At 43.5% G+C, this 21,524-nt stretch overlaps 1 protein-coding gene across 1 annotated transcript; it reads right to left on the minus strand.

Annotated features, from left to right (window-relative positions):
• Nucleotides 1-10,289: 10,289 nt before the first annotated feature.
• Nucleotides 10,290-13,751, minus strand: LOC143356177 (uncharacterized). Its single transcript, XM_076791649.1, has 6 exons — nucleotides 13,706-13,751; nucleotides 12,442-12,522; nucleotides 12,156-12,324; nucleotides 11,646-11,840; nucleotides 11,096-11,207; nucleotides 10,290-10,738 (listed from the first exon to the last, which is right to left on the minus strand). Exons 2-6 carry the CDS (start codon nucleotides 12,515-12,517, stop codon nucleotides 10,541-10,543), a joined length of 750 nt encoding a protein of 249 aa, XP_076647764.1. The 5' UTR covers nucleotides 12,518-12,522; nucleotides 13,706-13,751; the 3' UTR covers nucleotides 10,290-10,540.
• Nucleotides 13,752-21,524: the final 7,773 nt, after the last annotated feature.

Genomic DNA, 21,524 nt, shown 5'->3' on the forward strand with positions numbered 1-21,524 from the left:
GAATAAAAAGCCAAATGATCCGTCGGGTTTCGACGTATGCGCGGAGGTAGTTTTTCCAATTACCGGTTAACATGGTCGTCGTTGCGGCAGGATTTCCCAGCGACGAGTTAACTCGTCATCCCCGGTTGACAGGTTAACGGCACGGCGCGGTTTAAACAAGCGTCGTTAAAAAGACAAGAGCGTTCCCGGTACTGGTGCGAGAGTCGCCGGCGGTTTTTCTGTTGGTTCGCCGGTTGTTGTTTTTTCTTCCCCACGGTCTGAATTTTTGCGAAGAAGCAACGTGCAAACTTCGGTCTGGAGGAGGGCCTGGTCGACTAGATGGTCCCGGGCTGTTTGCTTTGCTCCTACTCGACGCTCGGAGCGCAAATAATTGAAACAACGAGCTCGCGTGTACACGGCCGGAAAACAAATAACGCGTTATTTTTCGACGCATCGCAACGACGTGGAAACCTCGGGCTAAAGGCGAATTTCGGATTCGGGTCGGGTCGGGTCGGGTCGGGGCCGAAGTCAAATTTGAGGATCCCAAAAATTTTGCAATCACTAGACCGCGGATCTTTCCGCGATACGTTTGTGTATCACTGGGAATAGATTTACAATTTTTACAGACTGAAAGAGTGCTACTATGGCCATTGAAGATTTGGAAACAACCGATGAATGTATACAGGAAATACAAGAAAGTTATAACGCGGCTGTTGAAACCGGCAAATCCATTACTTTTTGCTGGATTCCGTCGCATATGGGTATACAAGGTAATGCAAATGCTGATAGAGCAGCCAAATTAGCAGCGTGCAAAACGATCTTAAAAACCACCTACATGAAATTTTTAGGAAACAGGCATTTGACAAAATTAAAAGGAATTATATACAAAAATATCATAATGAAGGAGCGGATTTTGAGCGGCACAAATTTCCAAGTCCAGTAGATCGTCAAATTCAAACTTCAATTTCTAGAATCAGAAAATTGGGCACTCAGAAATAACCCATTCGTTTTTGTTAAATAAGAAAGAAGATACGATCTGCGATATATGTAAAGTACCAATTAACATAAATCACCTAATAATAGAACGCAAAAAATATGAGAATGAAAGGAAAAATGCTGAGTTGCCTAGATCCTTACCCATTCTGTTAAGTTCTAAGGAGTATATCGCCGGTCTTGCCAAGTATGTCAAGGATACAAATATGTATAATATATTGTAAGAAAATGACCTTTGATGTTGAAGCAACATTAAACAATTAAAAAAAAAAAAGAAGAAAATAACGCGATACAAGAGTTAGGTAAACATCTATTTCCTTCCAATTTGCGCTAACTCGGTTCTATCATAAATGCGTGAAATTCGCAGTCTAGTAATCCTACAAGCATTACGCTTTTTCACGGTCTTCCAATTCTTCTGTGCATTTCAACCTTTCGCGATTCCGACCCGAGTTTTCACTTTGGCCGTACATCCCGGCCGATTCATCCGCAATGATTTTAATGAGTTTTATCCAAAATGATCGCTCAAAGTGATTGGTGGACATTGTAGGCTGAGGATTGATGTTTGATGAATTGACCCGGTGATTCGCCTATAACGAAACAGTGAAACGGCAGTGACAACCGCTGGAACGGTGTTCATTTCTATCGTTCAGTTTTAATGCTCCTCTTCTATGCACATGCGCGCATTTGTGATGCAAAAATTTGTGATGAGAAACATTTTTTTCCCCCATTTTGAGAACCGGTGAATCGAGTTCGATCACTGTGAAGAAGTAAAAATACTCCGGTTCTCATCTTTCGTATTTATTGTGGAAGATGCACCCGCGATGATGCGCGCGAAGCGAAGAGGTATAAATTCGCCTGAACGATGTGGAAACTTCGCGACGTACGCGCGTGCTAATTTCGTGCGCGTTCGTCGAAAAGCCGCCGATAGGAATTCCAGTTTCGAGCGAGCCCCGATTAAGCCGCGTTTCTGCGAACGCGATAAAATTTCGAATTTACACGTTTAACGACGCGCCGGCTGGATAACTTTACGGATAAGATTCCGCTGAATGTGGGCGCTCGATGTCGGTCACGGTTGGTCATCGTGGCCGGCACAGAGAGAAACTGTTGGTCACCGATGTGTTAACGTTGTCATTAATCGAATGGTAACGGTTTTCATCTACGTGAAACGTACAAACGGCGATAATAAGACGGAAAACATTTGTTAACAGGAGAGACGCATGGAGCGAACAACGTCGGAGACCAGATTAGATGGATTCCCGGCAAAGTTTCAAGAATTCTCTAAACGCGCATTAGGAGAAGAAAAAGCGAGGTCCTGCAAGCGTTTATCCGGTGATCTGGAATCGTTATCATTATCTCGAGGAGATTTCGCTGGCGACATCAAGATCTATTTCGGCCGGTGGTTTAATCCGCGAAATTACGAGGCCGGTCTCTCTTTTATTTTCAGCTCGGTGGTCCTCTCTGCGTCGCGTCGCCGTGTCTCTCCTCTCTCTATCGTTTCTCGTTATCAAAGCTCGATTCCTCGGAACTGGGCGTCGCTCTCATTATCCAGTTTCGAGCGTAGCTCAGGCCGAGCAACGTTTTCTGCGCCGCGACTGTGCTTCTCTCCCGTCCGTGATTTGGCAGCGACCAAGACACAGAAAGCCGTTCCATTTGTTGGCGGCCCTCGCTGACTCGCGTTCCCGGAATCCCCGGAGCGTATGCGAGTCGGTCCTGTTCACTTCGTTTCGTCTCGTTTCGTCTCGTTTCGTTTCGTTTCGTTTCGTGTCGTGTGGCAACGATTATGCCGGATGATCGCCGGAGCTCCGAGACCGTGTTTACAAGCGCGAACGACCGGTCTTTTTATTCGCGGCGAGACGCGACAAACATCGTGCCGATGTAATCGGATCAGTTTAAGATGTAATTAATAAACGGCCTCGTTAAATAAAACTCCACGCCCCGTGACAAGCACAGCTGCTAATGATCACCGTCCGGATAAAGGATCGGAATAACGGCCGAGGATCACGCAGACACGACACCGTACACGCCGACCGATTTTCGAGACACCGGGAATCCTCGGTTTTCACTCGGTTTCAAAATCACCGTTTTGATTTTGTTGTTTTTTTTTTTTTTTGGGCACCTCTGTTTCTTTAACAGTAGGTTTACGGGACCCGTCAAAATGACGGGTTCTAATATTTTTAACCCTTAGCACTCGAGTGGTGACTCTGAAGCACCACTAGAAATTGTTGTGGCAATATTTCAAGGAAATTACAAAATATTTGTTACATTACAAAATTTGTATTCAATAGATTACTAAACATTTAAATATTATATGTAGAAATCTGATCAGTTTCGTATGAATAAAATCAAAATATTGTAGGACGGAAGAAAAATTTAGTTTCAGAATGAAAATAGCGCCGACTGCAAAGGATTAATTTATGATTATTGAGATTGTGAAGATCAATCTACGTGGAATTACTCAACGAACTTATTTCCTTAGGTGTATATTATTTAAAAAATGGCTGAAAACTTGGATAGACACATTCTTCTTATTTTCAGAAAGTAATGTAAAATGCTCCGTTTTAATGTTCCGTAAACCTAGTTAGAAATTCTTCTCTGACCCTATTTTCTGTAAATTAGCGACATTTGGTATAGCTCTTGAGCTATAGTCTATTTGTCAGTTGACTACAGACCGTGGTCTCTCACAGAGTTTTGACCTTCTGAAATTGGGAAAAGAATATTTAACACATTGTGAAGATCAATCTACGTGGAATTACTCAACAAACTTATTTCCTTAGGCATATATTATTTAAAAAATGGCTGAAAACTTGGATAGACACATTCTTCTTATTTTCAGAAAGTAATGTAAAATAGTCCGTTTTAATGCTCCGTAAACCTAGTTAGAAATTCTTCTCTGACCCTATTTTCTGTAAATTAGCGACATTTGGTATAGCTCTTGAGCTATAGTCTATTTGTCAGTTGACTACAGACCGTGGTCTCTCACAGAGTTTTGACCTTCTGAAATTGGGAAAAGAATATTTAACACTAGAATTACCGAGCCCGTTAAACTGACGGATTTCAGATTTATTTCTTTCACAATTTGCGAAGTGATTCGTGAGATTTCTCCAAAAATTGAGAAACCGAATCGTTCGAATCGAATCGGAACCGTTCGGATTAATTAAATCTATTAACTCTGATTAGTTGTCGAGTCGACGTCGAGCAGGATTGAACAGTGAGAAGAAAGCGTTCAGGCGTTCGGAAAGAGGTGAAGGTCGCGAAAACCACTGCTTCAGGTATTAGGAAAAAGTTGCTGGACCGTGGTTAGTAGCGGCAAACTGCGTGGGCGGAGGAGCGATCAGACCAACGGACAACACCTAACCGTTCTCTGTATTGTTTTGGTGAGGCGCGACGATGTTTCTCGGCCGCAAGAAAACAGTTTTTGCGCAACTAATATTTTCCGTGTCGGTGATTTGTCGCGCTCCTCGGTCGGATTGAGTCTGACACGGTTGATTGATCGTCACCTCCCTTGACACCTCGTTAAGGCGACACTTTCGACGCCGTTGTGCGACCGGTTCACCTTCCGTCGCGAATATGCTGAATTTTCGACGACCCATTTCGGATCCTCGACTGTGACAGCCTCTCCGTGCTGGCTTTATGCGGAATTCTCGCGCATAAACTCGATAACCACGATATCTGCCGCCTGATCGAATATTAACGCGTTCTCGCCGCTGCAAAAAGTATGGCGCGACGACGAACCATGATAACTAGATCTTTGCGCAGAATAAAAACTGCCGGCATCGATCGCGAGAAACAGCGACCATATAGATCTTTCGTTTCTTGCTTTAACAAGCCGAAGGCGAAGTTCCTTTTTTTTAATGGAAACAGATAAATGATAAAAATACATTCTCAAGTGGCAAGAAAATACAATTAGATTACATTAACGTTCGTGACCGAACTTGCCGATTATTTATTGAAAAAATGTGAGAATTGTTCGATCGATTCCACCTATTTGGCGTCAGGCTAATTAATAAAGCCGATCGGCGCGTAATTTGACGGTATCGCTCGGCGATGCATTAATCAGTCTGTGCGTCGATTATCGAGTCACCCCGTCCGGGCCCGCGCTTCAAAGAAACGGTCCGTGTTATCAATTAGAGTTCCGAGATCACGGTGCACGTAACGAAATTAATCTCCCCTTAATTAATGGCGTTAAGGCGCATCCAGCCGTGGGGGCAGTACGAGTTTCCTGATTAAGACGATACGCGTTCTCGGAAGCGGCATCGAAACCGCCGGGAAAGGAGCGCCGCGCGCTTGCCGACACACTTTATTGAAATCTTGTACAATTAAGACCGCCGTCTACTTGTCGCGGACATTAATTATAGAGAATCGCGGGAGCTCCGCTCGGATCGAAAACAATTTTACAAACACGTTCGCGGAACGATCATCGCCGTATCGTTTGACTTCTCGCTCGCCGGCACGCTCGAAATAAATAGAATCGATTCCTCGGCGTCACCGCGGCAGCCATCTTTTTTTTTTTCGCGACACGAGCATTCGAACCAGCTAGTTTTAAACAACGCGGTCTCTCGGTCGCGGATGCTCGTGAAAATATTCACCAGGATGTATTTAGAAACGGTGCGAGCAGAATACGTGCGGATTCTTTGTGAATTTATCAGCCGTTCGTCTGACAGATGCATTATTTAACAGAACGACGGGATGGAAACGGTTGGCATATATGTGCATCAATATTTAGGAGATTCATTTGACACGGCACTGAAAATATACACGGCGATTATACAGTAAGCGAGCCGAGGACAGTGCAAAATTTCTCCGCTGCATTCTTGATTCAATTTTCATATCGTCGTTCTATGAAGTTTGCAATTAAACAGTGCAGCCAATGCCAGGCGTTTAACGCTAGGTTTACGGAGCACTAAAAATGACTATTTTACATTACTTTATAAAAATAACATGAATGTATCGATCAAAGTTTGTAGCCATTTTTTAAATAATATATACCCAAAGAAATCAATTTGTTAAATAATTGCTCATAGATGCATTTTTACAATCTCAATATTCGCGATTTAAACATATTAGAATCCGTCATTTTGACGGGTCCCGTAAATCTAGTGTTAACACTAAACCTACCGCGCGCGGTCAAATGACCGTTTTTGAAATTTCGCTTAGAATTTCTTGTATTCAACGTTTCTGTATTGCCATGTTATTGACTTTTCCTATAATATACATACAACTCATTTTCCAATATTCACAACTTTCCTTATTGTTCACTTTCCGAAAAAATTTCATAGCATGTCTTTCTACATTAACACCAAAGCTACCGAATCAGTCAAAACGACCGGTTCCTAATGTTTTCTTTCACAATTACTGAAATTATAAAAATGTTTTCATCAGAATTTTTTGAATGAACTTTTTCATTGAAGCACATATATTAGAATAAAAATGGTATTAGGTTTGAACGGATGTAGTCTTGTCATGATTACAAAGCAATATTCATCGGGTGTATTTGTTACTCGGTAGTTCTAGTGTAAAGATACATATTTTTTTTTTTCAGTACGTCAGAACATCGATTATTCGGTTCTTCGTCGTCCGAGCAGTTCCAACAAATAAATAGTTGAATCTAAAACGTTTGCTGCACGATTGATCGTACAACCTAGTGACGGTTTAATTGAGCATTCCAGCTAAGTGACAGTCCTACTATTCCAACACAAGCGTGACATTGATTAGCACGGATATGATCGAGCCATACGTGCCGTACAGGTTTTCCACTCGAAATTAAATTTCTGCAATTCAAATTCGCCCTTTTCTAAATCCAGTTCACCCTTTGTCCGTTGTGAACGCACCGCGTGCGTCCTGTCTGAAAAATTCTGCGTAAGTAATGTCTGCATTTATGCCGCGCGGTTTCCGAGCACTATAGAAAGTCGACGCTCTACAAAAGGGATAAATATGGCTGATTACGCAACGAGACGCGACTAAATCGCCACGGTTTCCGCGCGGGCCGTGTCGGGCCGGTCCTCGGTCGCGTTTCCAACGTCGGTCGCGTCACGGCGAATACGTATCGACGTTTCAACGGAAATGAGAAACGCCTGGGCCGGGTATGTCGGCCGCTTTTCCTCGCCGGTTTACCGAGAATACGTAATTACACGGCACACACGCCGCTTACACGCGTTCCCGGGGCTGCACATACCGGGTGTCGGGCCGTCCGAACGCCGACGAAAAAACAGACCGGCCGTTACGAGATTAATCCTTAAACGGCGGTCGATCGTTTTTACTTTCGTGAGATTCACAGGTGTCCCACGGAGGAAAAGCCGTCTCGCTTATTCGACCGGTGTGTGTAATTGTCAGCTGTCCGTCCCGCCGCTTATTTCACGCTCCCTGTACCGACCGGTTTCCCTCGGACCTCGCCATTTTTCCACTCGCACAGAATCCGAGATCCTTCTCGAGCCCTACGGGGCCTCGTCCTAGCGATCGTTCGATCTCAATCCGCTTGGCTGTCCCTGCCTCCTCAACGTAATCGATTTACCCGCCGAAAATCGAATCGTGGTGTCTCGCGCCACGTGGACGTCTTCTAGGTACTTGTGTAACGTGGCTCTGATTGGTCGTCATCGATCCCCACCACTTTTGGACCTCGGTCGGACCGCCACCTATCGCGTGTTTCCTTGATTATTGTCTTGAATTGTATTTACTGGAGGAAAATGAGAAAAAGTTAAAAGGTCTCAGATTTGTGTACTGTATGGAGACAGGAAGATGATGTAGTGACGGAACGTGGCTCTGATTGGTCGTCATCGATCCCCACCACTTTTGGACCTCAGTCGGCCCGCCTCCTATCGCGTGTTTCCTTGATTATTGTCTTAAATTGCATTTACTGGAGGAAAATGAGAAAAAGTTAAAAGGCCTCAGATTTGTGTACTGTATGGGCATAGGAAGATGATGTAGCGAACGAACGTGGTTCTGATTGGTCTTCATTGGTCCCCACCACTTTTGGACCTCGGTCGGCCCGCCACCTATAGCGTGTTTCCTTGATTATTGTCTGAAATTGTATTTACTGGAGGAAAATGAGAGAAAGGTGAAAGGTCTCAGATTCGTGTACTGTATGAGCACAGGAAGATGATGTAGCGACCGAACGTGGCTCTGATTGGTCTTCGCTAGTCCCCGGCATTTTTGCATCCCCAATCTCGTGTCTCATTGACTATTCTCGGAAAATGTTGCGTCCACTGAAGGAATATAAAAGGGTGTAGGTGAACGGTCTCAGATCTGATTGGCGTCCATTAGAACCTAGAATCTAATGACTCTATCATTGCCTCGAGTCCATTAGCCATATCTCCGTTTATAGTCTAATGACTCTATGACTGTTTGGAGTCTATTAGACCCGCTACCATCTCGAATCCAATACCTCGATCATTGCCTAGAGTCCAACAGCTCCACCATCTCCTATTCACCCTACAAGCGATGTTTTACAGCATACTAAAATCTACCGAAAAAATGTCCAAATCTCAATCTCCGTATTTTTTCAAAATATCCACCGTTCTAACTTTCCCGTTTCGAGTCAAGAATTTTCCAAACCCAACCACGGCGCTTCCGTTCGCAACCGTGTTGACGCTCGAACACTATGCTACCGCTCACGATCATGCAAGCCGGCGCACACCTACCGCGCTATCGTAACGCTACGCTAATCGCGTTACATCATCGCGTTTCTCGGAAAAATGTCAGTAGAACGTCGCGCCGACTGATAGAGCGGAGTCGAGGCCAACGCGCCACGACACGACACGGCGCGACACTCCGTTACAAGACGGCGAGGAGACTCGCTCTCGGTGGAAGTCGATTAAATCGTTTGTAATGGTGATTCGTGGGGAAGAAAGTGTCCCAACGGGCCTGTCCCAAGAGGTATACATCCTCTCGAAAACACGGCGCGCCGTCCGATTCGGATCGCGTACACCAAACAGACACTTGTTGCTCTTGTCAAAGCCGGCGGACCCGGCGAGGATCTCTTCATGAATTTCTCGCCGAGATTTAATCCCCCCGAAGTCTCCTGTCTGTTCCTCGATCGATCGACGAACAGATCTCGGCTGTTGTAGCACGCGGGAACGATCGGGCGCGTTACGACTGGCGCTCGGTTAAATTTACACGAATCAGCCCAACACCCAGTCATTTCACAACGCTCAGTGTGTTGCAAGCTCCACCCCGCATTTAGTAATTTAGTAGATTCTAACTCGGATCAGGGGAATTGATTAGAATCGAGGGGAATACAGTTGCCCCCTCTCCGCGTCACGTGACGCGTCGTAGGAGGGGAAGGGTACAGAGACGCTGGTCGTTATACTAATGCGCAGGGTTAAATTCTGGGATCCAGAGTCCCGAAAACAATTGAGCCCTTCATGGTTGATCGTCGGAAGCACAGTTGCGAAAGCCAATCCAGGATTTTCTTCGGATGACACCCGGATTTTCTGCTCGGTACGAGGACGCGGCCAAGGTGTGCGTCTTCGGGCGGGCTTAATTAAGTTGGCAAGTCCATTAACGGGGAAGGATTTTCCCTTGGCCCGCGGTTTCTTTGACTCGGCGCTGAGGCGTCTGCAACCTCCGTCGCCCCGGCAAATATCCGCTGATTACTTTGCAACCCGTTCGTTCTCGCAGGCTAAGCGCCTTTCGCGGAATTTCGTCGCGGCCATGCTATCGCTGCCTCGCATCGAGGCGAGATAAGGATTTACCGGGGCGAGGATCCGGGGATTCTCTCGAACCATAGTGCCGGGTGCATCGGTTTCGCATCGATTCTCGGCTAATTACGCGCCAGGGCTTAGGGGGATCGCCGATGAATTAGACGAAGAAAGCGACGCGACGGCGTTACGGATGCAGACGGGAAAATCCACGAATTTATCGCGAACCAGGGATTGCAGCAATGGACAAAAATAAAAATATCAACTTTCGTGCTGGTGGGTATTTAAATCATTCGTAGAACCGATCCTAGATGTCTATCGCAAAGGAAAGTAGGGATGTTAAAATCGCTAAACAAATATCAACTATGCCTGGATATGTCGATCATCGTGTACTTCAGCTTTCTACTTCGAGTAATGGAATTTTGTTCAGAAAACGCAACGGAAGCTCGACGATGCTGATGTCCAGGACGAAGGGGACCATCGATGTTAGCAACTTCGTGGAGTTCCGGTTTTCGAGGAGATAATGATCTGCTCTGCACAAATTATCGGGAGCATGGTTGCGATTATCGCGAGAGCTTATGCATATGGTTGGATTCTCATGTATCGTATTCGCACGAGTGGAGGAACAAACATATTGATGATAGCATCTGTTCGCCGATGGTAGAGGAAACGCCAATGTGAAGATGAATCTGTTTGTGGTAGCTGTGGTCATTATTTATTTAAACTTTTCGTATTATTTACAATGACTAGACTTGCGGATATTATGTATTTAGAAGACAACCTTCTGATAGAAATGGCGCACAGGCAATTAAATAACGATTTGAGCAACAACTACAGCAATTATTATTATTTTTTGTTTTTAATTAAATATATGCCCGTTTATTCGTTCATAAAGCTTCCAGATAAGATGAGGATACAGAGGTGCGAGGTAATCTTCACGAGCCGATGATTTCGATTAGATCAGTTATCGTCAACTTGCTTAGAACCTGATCCAACACTTTCTTCAATAATTTGCCACCATTTGTCGATACCTCCGCTGGCCAGTCTCGGAGAACCTGTGGCACTAGTTCCGATATGATCTGGCTGATGATCTTCGACAGTTCTTCATCGTAGAGCAAACCGGTGGCATTGAACTGTAACATTCAAGATAATGATAATGACAATGATCCCTAGTGCTCCATAAACGTCGCACAAGATCAGAACAATTTCTTCGATGATACAAGGAACAGAACAGACAAGATTTATCATAGCAATTCTAATGATTTCTAATGATCAAAAACGTCTATTTTTGTATTGAAAATGTCTAATGTCTACGTATTGCACCTGGTAGGTTTTAACAAACTTTAGTTTACTATATAAATTGTAATAAAAATTCCACTCTACAAAGTCAATATACAATCTTCAATGAGAATACTAATATAATAATTGATTTGCTGCGCTTTTGCACCCTATTTCGTAAGCCCACTTAAGGGTTGACATAGAAAACTTACATCCAATTCCCCTAGTTGAATTTTCAGGTCGATGTCCCTCACATACAGTTTGCCGTCTGTGTTTACTGTAAGCCTCACTTCCACTGCCACTTGTAAATCCTTTGCTATAGCTCTGGATATTAAAAAGACACGATTTAATTAATTTTTATTCGACCGATAATCGTTCGAGTCTTCTTTATCGGTAGATTGTAAGGGTAGCAGGGGTTTGTGGTAGAAAACTTCTTTATCGACCACGGGTAATCCTGTTTTAGCAACGGTAGGGCACCGAATGACCGACAGAGAATCGTCGGCAAAGAAGTTTCCTACGGCAGTGGTACGAGTTTCGTCGTATCACTCGGAGATAACGCTACATTGATAAAAAGTGTGCTACTCGTTTGGTAACTTGTTCGTTCTCAACATTATTCTGCGCGAATGGACATTATGAAAATCTAACTCGTAAAACAAGTTACTCGAGCTATCACGTTGATCTATTGAGAAGCCGTCAATTGTCGGACTGAAATCTTTCGTCGCTCACTAGACGAAGAAGCGTCGAACAAGCTGTGCAACTTACAGGATAGCTCCTTCCCCATAGAGCGCCATTTGAGGGGGTATTTTTCCCTTGGTAATCTTGTACATGGTGAAAAAGTCGATATTTTTCCAAGTCAAGTCGACGTTCGCTTGAAGTCCGGCAAGTCGAAAATCGGCTCTGTTCACAACGAAGTCTGACAAACCGAGCGCTCGCAGATTGTCCACCGCACCCTCCACCCTGTCATTGCAAATCGAACAATCATTCTGTCAATAACACTGGTCAACATACATTTCGTCGCGACGAACATTTACATTGATTCTAACGCGACTTCCGAAATCTCTCAATTTCAGAGAAATCCAACGATTACGATGATTTTCTAATTTGTGTTTCTTTGGTAAACAAAACATATCAATTCACAGGGTTTTGCGATTTAATCTTATGGGAATCTATCTACAAAAAGTTACACCGGGAATTGTTATGCTGCTCTATCTGTGGAGCGCGCGAGGGCTAAAGCGTGGTCGAGCTGAAATCGAAAATGGAAGGTGTTCGTACGCGATGCCCATCTTCTCGTTGTCTACGTTCAGTTCAAGATGATCCTTTTTCAGCGGGTCCAGGACAGGGATCGCCGGTTTATCGTGGCCCTTCTTCATCCAATCTTTCAGCTTCTCGAAGAAACCGACCAGCTGATCACCTCCGTTCGACGATCCCCCCGCGATCGGCTCTGAAACGGCGAAACAGTTGCGTTTCACTCGGTCCCGAGGCCCGATTGAATTCGAAATCGAATTACCGAGCAATCCGCTCGAATTCGTCGGAGTTTGAAAATTGATGTGCCACTCACCCTGCAGCAAGAAACTGTTGCTGTACGCGTCGCACGAGGCAGCGAGCACGGCCAACACCAACACCAACACACGCATAATTCCTGAAAATTGAAACGCGTCGTTCAGCACCCCTACTTTTGCAATCCCTTACACAACCAGACCGCGGATTTTCTATTGTTACGACGATAATGTGTACAGTCACTCTTATAATCGATGGCACACACTTTCGATCGGAACAACTTTCTCAGAAACGGACCAAGCGACATTTCCCTGCCAAGCTACACGGATTAGTTTACTAGACGATGCACAATGAAAAATTACAGAATTACGGGAAAAATAGTAACAGTTGCTTTTTACCGACATTTTTACTACGCGTTGTATAATCCTTCTAGCTTGGCATAATTTAATCCTCATGCGGTCTTTTCGTCATTTCCGACCAATTCACATTTCACTTTGGACTTATTTTCGTTTCTGAAGAGATGGCAAACAAAATTTTTTCTAACTAAAATGTTGTTACGTTCGATCAATTGTTGCACCATCTTACACACTCACTGTAAGAACACGCTATGCTACACCGAGAATTCCCAACGTTGTGCCCGCATTTGATTCGACAACAAAGACTGCGCAAATTAAGTTATCAGTATTATAATTAGACTGCGAATTTCGCGCATTTACGAGAAAACTGAGTTGGTAAATTTATTGGTTTATTTCATTTCTGCTTCTCACAGTCGACTTGGAAAATTTCTGTCTGGCATAAAAATCCACAATCCATAATTATTTGCTCTGTTCGATTAATCTGCGTGGTCGTAAACGACCATGGTCACCGTTAACGCTATTTTGAACGAAATAGGAACAGAATTCGGACGTTTCGCATGCGACACCCTGGCGCTCGCATCGATTGCTCGCAGGTAAATTCAGATTTGGGACCACAGCAGCGCGACGTTAGTTTAATTAAAAATCCTCGGGTGGCGTTTCGCCGCGAGTCTCGCGGTTAATTGCGCGGAACCGGTCGGGCCGCGATTGTTTTTGACAGATTTCCGCCGCAGAGTTTCACTGGCTTTTCCCGGACCGGCGTTGAACGCGTTCCGAACTCGTTCGGCCGGACGCGGAATTCGTGGTCGCGTTTTCAGCCTGTACACGTACTAAAAATTCCTCGCCTCTCTCCCGGAAAAATCGGTGGAGCACGCGAACGAATTGCGAACGAGAAAATAAAAGGAAAAATGAATCGAATACTCGTATTCTCCGCGCACGATCTCGAAACTTTTTCCGCGCAGATACTCACACGATTTTTCGAGTCGACGACGTCCAACGAGAAATAAAGCTCTAGCACTGGCCGACGCCGAGTAATTGTCTCTTATATAGGCGTCGGTATCGGACACCTGAACTTTAGGATCCATAATCGGATGCTCGTTATCGGGAACGCTCAATCGTTCGATCAACGACTTGAAAAATTCGATTAGTCGAGGTCGGATGACTATTTTGTATCTCTTCGGAGCGCATGCCCTCGGCCGACGCGGAGAAGATAAATGGTTACGCGTCTTTTTCTATACCAGCGAATACTTTTCGACGTTGTTCGCGACCCGACGCGGCTGATAGATTATCCGCGATCCTGCTGAATAGATCATTAGGCTTTCTTTCGATTTATTCAGTTGTGCTCTATCGTCTTATCTTTAATGTGGTTCAACGTGTTCGTTCTTCGACTACTCGTTGATGGAGCATTTCTTCTGGTTGGCTTGTTTTGTTTGATCTTCTTTCAGGCAGATCTTATTGCTCAGTTGTTCAGCTGGTTTTGATTATACAGCTTTCGTCCTAGGGATTCATTAATTTCTTGGCATTACGCTAGAAATTGTAATAATTTTTATGGGACTCATAAAGTAATGGAGAAAAATTTCCATTTCATTGTTACAGCATGCAGGAAAACCGTTCACCCCTTCTCTATAAAATAACAATTTATTCTAGCGTCCTCCGGGTCACTCCTCACCCAATCACAATCCCATTTCACCAATGAGAAATGTTAAATTGCTTACTAACAACTTCAAGTCAGTTTATAACTGCTCCTCGCACACCAGTAGGACGAGAGCCAGTGCTCCGAGAACTAATTTTACTTATGGATTTATCATTCGACAAATGTATAGTTTAAATAGAAAATAATAAAAAAGGGATAGAAGAATTTAATTTCGTTATGCTCGAGTAATTAAAATTGCCGAGGACAAAAGGAGACATTTAAAACGGACAGTTTTTCATAACTCTTTCCAATATTAATACTCAACCAAGTTAGTAACTCAATCAAGGCCACCTGCAGAGTCTGCCTCGCGATCTCCCAGCATTCTTCGCGGCGTCTCGGCGTCGAGCAAACCCGAGTCGATAGCTGTATAAATGGAAGAGCCCGCGATGCTCTTAAAAAAGTCGAATTTCCAATACCGTCGCGCGTCGGACGGCAAATATTTTTGCGCCGCGACGTAAAATAATATAATACGACGATCGAACTGAAGGTCGCCATACGATATAAAAATTGCTTCGGAGAAGCCTCTGAAAAATTTCTCTCTTTAATCATTTGATCGTATTGAAAATAGTATATCGACACGTTTCGATTCTTTTAATTTTTCTACCGTTTCAAACGTAACATAGAAGAGATACACGTATATATTTTTAAATAATTTTTTCGTCTGCTGCACTAAATTCTCTACTAATCATTTTTCTCTAACGCAGCGGGAGAATTGTTTTCGCTGCTTTCGCTGCGTGTTGTTTGCGAATGTCACTGTTCGCGAAGGATGGCACGGCAATAAAATCATTTCGCAGTCGGTTCGGCCAGCAAAAAACATTCGAAATTTTTACCGCTGACGCGTGTCGAGTGGCACTCGACTGACAGTGTACAATTGCAAGGAAACCCCCGTGTATCGGTTACACGGTTCATTTTCATTTTGCTCAATTTTTCATGTCGGTAACCTTGAACGAGTCGCCGGAAAATCCGCGCGGCACGTGTAGTATACGCCGTTGTCGAATTCAATCGGAATTTTCCAAGTTTCGAATCGGTCCTTTGAATGTGTATATTTTTTCGAGAAGCATGCGCACGATTTTCGCAATAAACGTTATTCGCCCTTAAGTAAATAAATCAGAGTCGATCGAATATCACTAGAGTAATTAAATCGGCAATTTTCCAAGTTTCGAATCGGTCCTTTGAATGTGTATATTTTTTCGAGAAGCTTGCGCACGATTTTCGTAATAAACGTTATTCGCCCTTAAGTAAATAAATCAGAGTCGATCGAATATCAATAGAGTAACTAAATCGGCAATTTTCCAAGTTTCGAATCGGTCCTTTGAATGTGTATATTTTTTCGAGAAGCATGCGCACGATTTTCGCAATAAACGTTATTCGCCCTTAAGTAAATAAATCAGAGTCGATCGAACATCAATAGAGTAATTAAATCGGACCGTGATTTCCGCCATTAATTGTGTTTGCCTGTTGTTATTTCGATTTCGACGTAAAGCTCGAATTAACAGTTTCGCCGGGGCGAGACTAAACCGATTTTTCGTTTGGCGGTGCAAAAATTCTGCGCAATCGCGGTCGAGGAAATTCTCGAAAAAGAATCCTGAGCAGACAATAAGGGCTGAATAATAATAGTGCGCCTTTAAAAGTCGCCCCGGGAATTAAATTAACGCGCTCTCTGCCGGACGGTTTTTACGAGATTTTTTAATTCGCGGCGAGAAAGTGCACGTTTCGCCCGCCAAATGAACTTATTATGGGTTTTTGCAAATCGCGAGCAATTCGTTTCCTGTGTTTCTGTTCGTCGCGTCTCGCGGCGTCGCGCACGAAAATTTATTCCGAACGATATGCGCTTGTGTTTATTAAAGTAATGCGAGAAGTACACGTTGTAGGGCTAAATGAACTCGTTAGGTTTTTTGCAAATCGCGAACAATTTATTGCCAGAGCGTGGTCCCCTTTCATTGTATCTTGCTGCTTGGTACGTACGCTGCCTAAAGGATATGTGCGCAGGTTATTAAAGTGAACAATAATAATAACAGTACTGTGCACTTTTAGAGGTCCGTTTCGTTTGTCGCTGAACGACGTTGCTTTTGCAGTGAATTGGCTTCTGGTTCTATTGTGTTCCCGGTCCTTTGTCGATGTATATTGCTTCTTTGCGTTTTCGAGCGAATTTATTTTCGCTACTTTCGCCGAACCACGGAAAACCCGTGTTAATTATGTAATTCTTGTTCCTGCTTGTAATTTGCAACTTTGCGTTTACAGATTCAAATCGTAGGAAACGGAGGCCACATACAAATTTATATCTTTGAATAATTCTTTTGAGAAATTCTCGAGATTCCGATGCTTTTACTGTCACATTCTTGTCGCAAATTCATCGAGTCCGCAAACTACTGCCAATTATGTTGACATTATCGACAAGTCAGATAGCAGCAGAGAACGAGCACAGAAATAACAGAAAATTATTGAAGTATATATAGCATAAAGTTGAAGAATGTGTAAACGTTCGAGATAAGCCTCGAGCATCGTTTAGTAATTTCATTAATTCCATTACAATAGCTATCAGCTTCGGTTCCAATGAAACAACGACAAACGTGATAAACAAATATGAAATGGAATAAAGTAAAGGTAAAGAATGGAGATTTGTAGAACAAAAGTGCGGAGCCAAGTGATTTTTTATTTTTGCGCTTTGTTTGCCCGGTTTTGTTGCGACTCTCGCGGTAAAATATTGACAAATCTAATAAAAAAAATATTGGTACACCGTGCTCCGGTTTTATAACTCGAAAGCCTGGCTTTTACAACGTTGCGCAAACAGTCCATGCATTTAATCGTTGTAACAATAACGTTATTAATCAATTACCTCGGACCAGGATCGATTTTCCGTGTGTCGCGGCCGTCGCGTTTTAAACCGAACACCGAGACACTCGTGCGAGATTTAAAATTTATTTACTCGTTCCGTGTATATTTAACATCGATCTCGATGCAAGAAAAACACACACACACACACGTACACGGTATACTTACAATTAAAACGAGAATGTTCATACGATTCGAACAGTCCGATTTGTCCGTTTCTCTCTCGCTTCGCGCGCTGGTCCTACATTTGCATTTAACAAACTGACTGTTACCGTTAAACAAATCGTACTAAAAATACCCCGTTGACCGACTGTTCCACTTCACAATTCGGAACTTCCGAAATTCTGAACGTAGACATTTTTCTCAAATTTTTCCTCTTTTTACATTTCACAAAATTTTCTACTGTCATAAATAGTACAATAATACTATGAATAAAAGATAAACCTTATTCTTCAACTCAATTTTAAAATTAAGTTACGTCTCTAAGAAATTCTTTTTCATTTTTCTGCGCAAGCCTGCATTTAGCATTTCAAACATTCTCGACCACCACTGCACACACACACACACACACTACAATAACACACTAAATAAAAAGTAAACTCTGTTGTCCAACTCGTCAAGTTTAAAATCCTAACTTCCTGTCTCATTCGACAAAACAAAAATTATTTTATTACGCAAAACGTTGAATTTTCTGTTCTCGGTGTTATGAAACGAGTTGTTTCGATTTCATGCGTTAAAGCTAAAACGTTCTCAAAGCCTGAAACGATGATTTTTGCCACGCTCGTCACGGCGAAAAACTCGATAATCACCAGGGAACAGTCGATCGTACAAGGTAATAACATTCGTTTAGCTCTCGGAGCACCGGCCGAGAAGCGAGTAATCAAATTCGAAGAAATAATTGCGTCAGCGGGATATGACAGTGAACGTGACAAAGGTTCGACGGCGGCGGCGAAATTTCGGTTTTTCTGTGCCGGTGGTCCCTAACGAGCTTGGGACACACGCGACCGGCACCAGTAATTATCTAAACGCGAACGGGAGCGTGAATTTCCATAAATCCGAAACGGCTATTTTAGGTGGCCATGAAATTCGCGCGGTATCGATCGGCATGGCGTAAATGCACGGTTATTGGAAGCCGGAGACGGGAGGCCGTGAGCCGGCGAGCAAACTATCGATACCTACCGGTAAATCGGTGCTGGAAATCGGTGCTGGAAATCTCGGCTGGAAATCGGGGGCCCAGGATCAACCGGAAGAAACGTGGGACCGAGAGTGTTGCGGAATTTTTTTATGGTTTCTCGCAGTTTAAGTTCCAGCCGAAGCTGATCGAGAGACGCTCTTGAAAGTGAAAGCTCTCGTTTGCGTCGAACTTATAAAATAGATTTAACGAAATAGATCTAGCGATATTAACACTTGGCACGAACCTGCTGTACGAAACACGAAAGTTTACTACTTTATATGACTGTATAAAAATAAAAAGAATGCATCCATCAAAGTTTTTGGCTTATTGTCTTACAGTGCATGCTCAAAGAAAAAAAAAAAAATAGTATAAATAAATTTACTATTTATTAAAAAATAGTAGAAACAGTCATTTTGACGGTCCTCGGAAACCCAGCGTTAAAGTTAAACCTACCATGGTTTAATCGTCGATTCTTCAAAAATAAAGAAGAAATAAATTTAAAGAATACATTGTAAAAACAATTATTGGAATTCACAAGATGACGTTTCTGTGAATAATTACTGAATAAATTTCACTATGCGAGCACACAATAATACACGTACAAATACAGTAATGTCTCATACAGACGAATACAGTAAGCATCAGGTACAAACACTGTTTCTTTACTTTTTAAAATGCTAACGCTATTTCTGATGATTTTTTCAAATGAAAGTTTTACTAACATATTCGCGACATTTTCCCGATTAAAACGATGCCCAACATGACACAATTCGGTGCACATATGCTCGTTTAATCCACGATATAGTAGAACCTCGATTATCCGAACCAATCGGTGGAACAGCTGATACCTTGAATAATAGAATAGATGCTTACTGTACCAGAATCTTCACAGACTCGTAGAATAAATCGTATTGTATAGAGTTGTACAGAGGTCGTCGCTCTAGAGGTCACCAGTTCGGATAATCGAGGTTCTACTCAACGTATTAAACGAACCAGCAAATATGCTTCGAACTGTGTCGTGTTTGGACTCATTTTGCTCGTAAAAACGTCGCGAACACGTCGCTGGAACCTTCCCAAAAGAATAATTCAAGCCAAAAATGTTTCATCGCAAAATCAACATTCTCGTACCAATACATCTAATCCTGGATCGCGTTACTCTTCCCAGCGAACAAGCTCGTGTACTTCTCCAAGAGCCACGTCTCTGGCACGCATACACGAGCCATTGCAATCCATCAGACACGAAAAACAACAAAATGTAAAAAGTCCACGACCAGGTTGGTCTCGAAAGTCGACTCCAGGTATCGGGAGGACAAGCTTAACGAGCTCGCGGCACACGCATCGAGCTTCGAGTTTCGAGGGTCGCGGAAGCTTCGAGTGCCGGAGGAAGTGGAAGAGTGCGCGCGGTGCTTGTCTTGTAGCATCAGCGCATCATGTTCCGATGCTGGTCGTGTTCCAAAAACCGAGAAAAGGGGAATCGAAAGTCTGGGAAGACTGCAACCACAGGAGGACGACTATGATGAAGTATGATGGCGCAGGGACACAAGGTAGCCCGAGGAAAGAGAATGAGAATTTTATGTAAACCCTATTCGGTGTAACAGTTTTTTCCCCGCGGAATTTGGTGCTCCGTTCAAATTCGAGAAAAAATATTGTTAACCACCTATGGTTAACGCCACCACCACCACCTTGGTTTAACCCACCTATTGGTTATTCCATTTAAAAAAAAAAGAAGACTGAAGGGACCCTCGTATCTTGGTTAAAAATCAAAGTAACAAAAAAAAAAACAGATTACAGGACTGTATGTCCCCCACCCCTCGGAAACCACGCAACAATTTGAAAAATTCTTTTCGGTACAACAAATAACTTGCGAGTTATTTGAGAATTGGTCACGTTATGAGACTCACCCTATAAGAAACGCCTTATTAGAAACATACACTAACGAGCAAAACTGAGTCTACACTATTCGAAGCAACATAACTTTTGAAAAGAGACTAACTTTTTCGATCGAATGACTTGAATTTTATTGAGAAGTTAGAAGGATTGGTTTATTAGACGAGGTGTACAAAATTTTTGAACAACATTTGAATTGGTCGGAATCGCAAAAGAAATAGTAAAAGTTGTGTTTTTTCTCAGCTTTTTTATCCGAGCCTGTATTGAAAATTTGAAGAACGTATTTGATTCGATTGAAGCTGAAAAAAAAACCAACTTTTACTATTTCTTTTGCGATTCCGAACAGTTCAAATTTTTTTCAAAAATTCTTTACACCTCGTCTAATAAACCAATCCTTCTAACTTCTCGATGAAATTCAAGTCATTTGATCTAATTTTCTAAAAAGTTATGCTGCTTCAAATAGTGTAGACTCAGTTTTGCTCGTTGGTGTACGTTCCGCAAAGAATCGGTTTTTAAGAGGTTCCGATACTGGTTCGGAAAGGGAGGAAAAGGGATCGAGTTGGCAGCGGTTCGACGACTACAACGACGACTATGAGGACGACGAAGACGACAACGACGACAACGACGACGACGACGACGAAGTCCGACGGTGCGGGGGTGCAAGGTAGCCGGAGGGGTCGGCGGATGATAGCGCGAGAAACAGAAGAACGAGAGGCGAACGAGAGACAGAAGGCGCGCGGTGGTAGGGGAGTTTCCGAGCGAGATGGAGAGTGAAAGAGCGAGAGAGTGAAAGAGAGAGAGAGAGAGAGAGAGCGAGAGAGAGAGAGAGGGAGGGAGGGGGGTATAGAAAGAGAGAGAAAGAGAGACGGTGAAGGAGAGCAGGGGTTGCTCGAGGGGTGAGAGCGAGAGGGTTGAGTGGGGTGAAGCCGAGAGGGGATGCCAGGCCAGTTTACCCTTACTAGCCGCGGCTCGACTCGTCAGTGCGGCCTGAACGGTTAACCGGCCTACTTCTCTTTCGCACGCTCTTGCCTCGAGACGTCCTCTCGTTTCTCTCGCGATTTGCGTCGTCGAGGTGCCTCGTCTTCGTCGTTAGCGGCCCCCGTGATTCCATCGTCGTCTCCGGTGTCCCCGTCATCCCCTAAAAGAGAGAGAGAGAGAGAGAGAGAGAGAGAGACAGAGAGAAAGAGAGAAGGATATCGAGAGGG

This window comes from Halictus rubicundus, chromosome 8 (genome assembly GCF_050948215.1).
Source record: "Halictus rubicundus isolate RS-2024b chromosome 8, iyHalRubi1_principal, whole genome shotgun sequence".
NCBI classification, from domain to species: domain Eukaryota; kingdom Metazoa; phylum Arthropoda; class Insecta; order Hymenoptera; family Halictidae; genus Halictus; species Halictus rubicundus.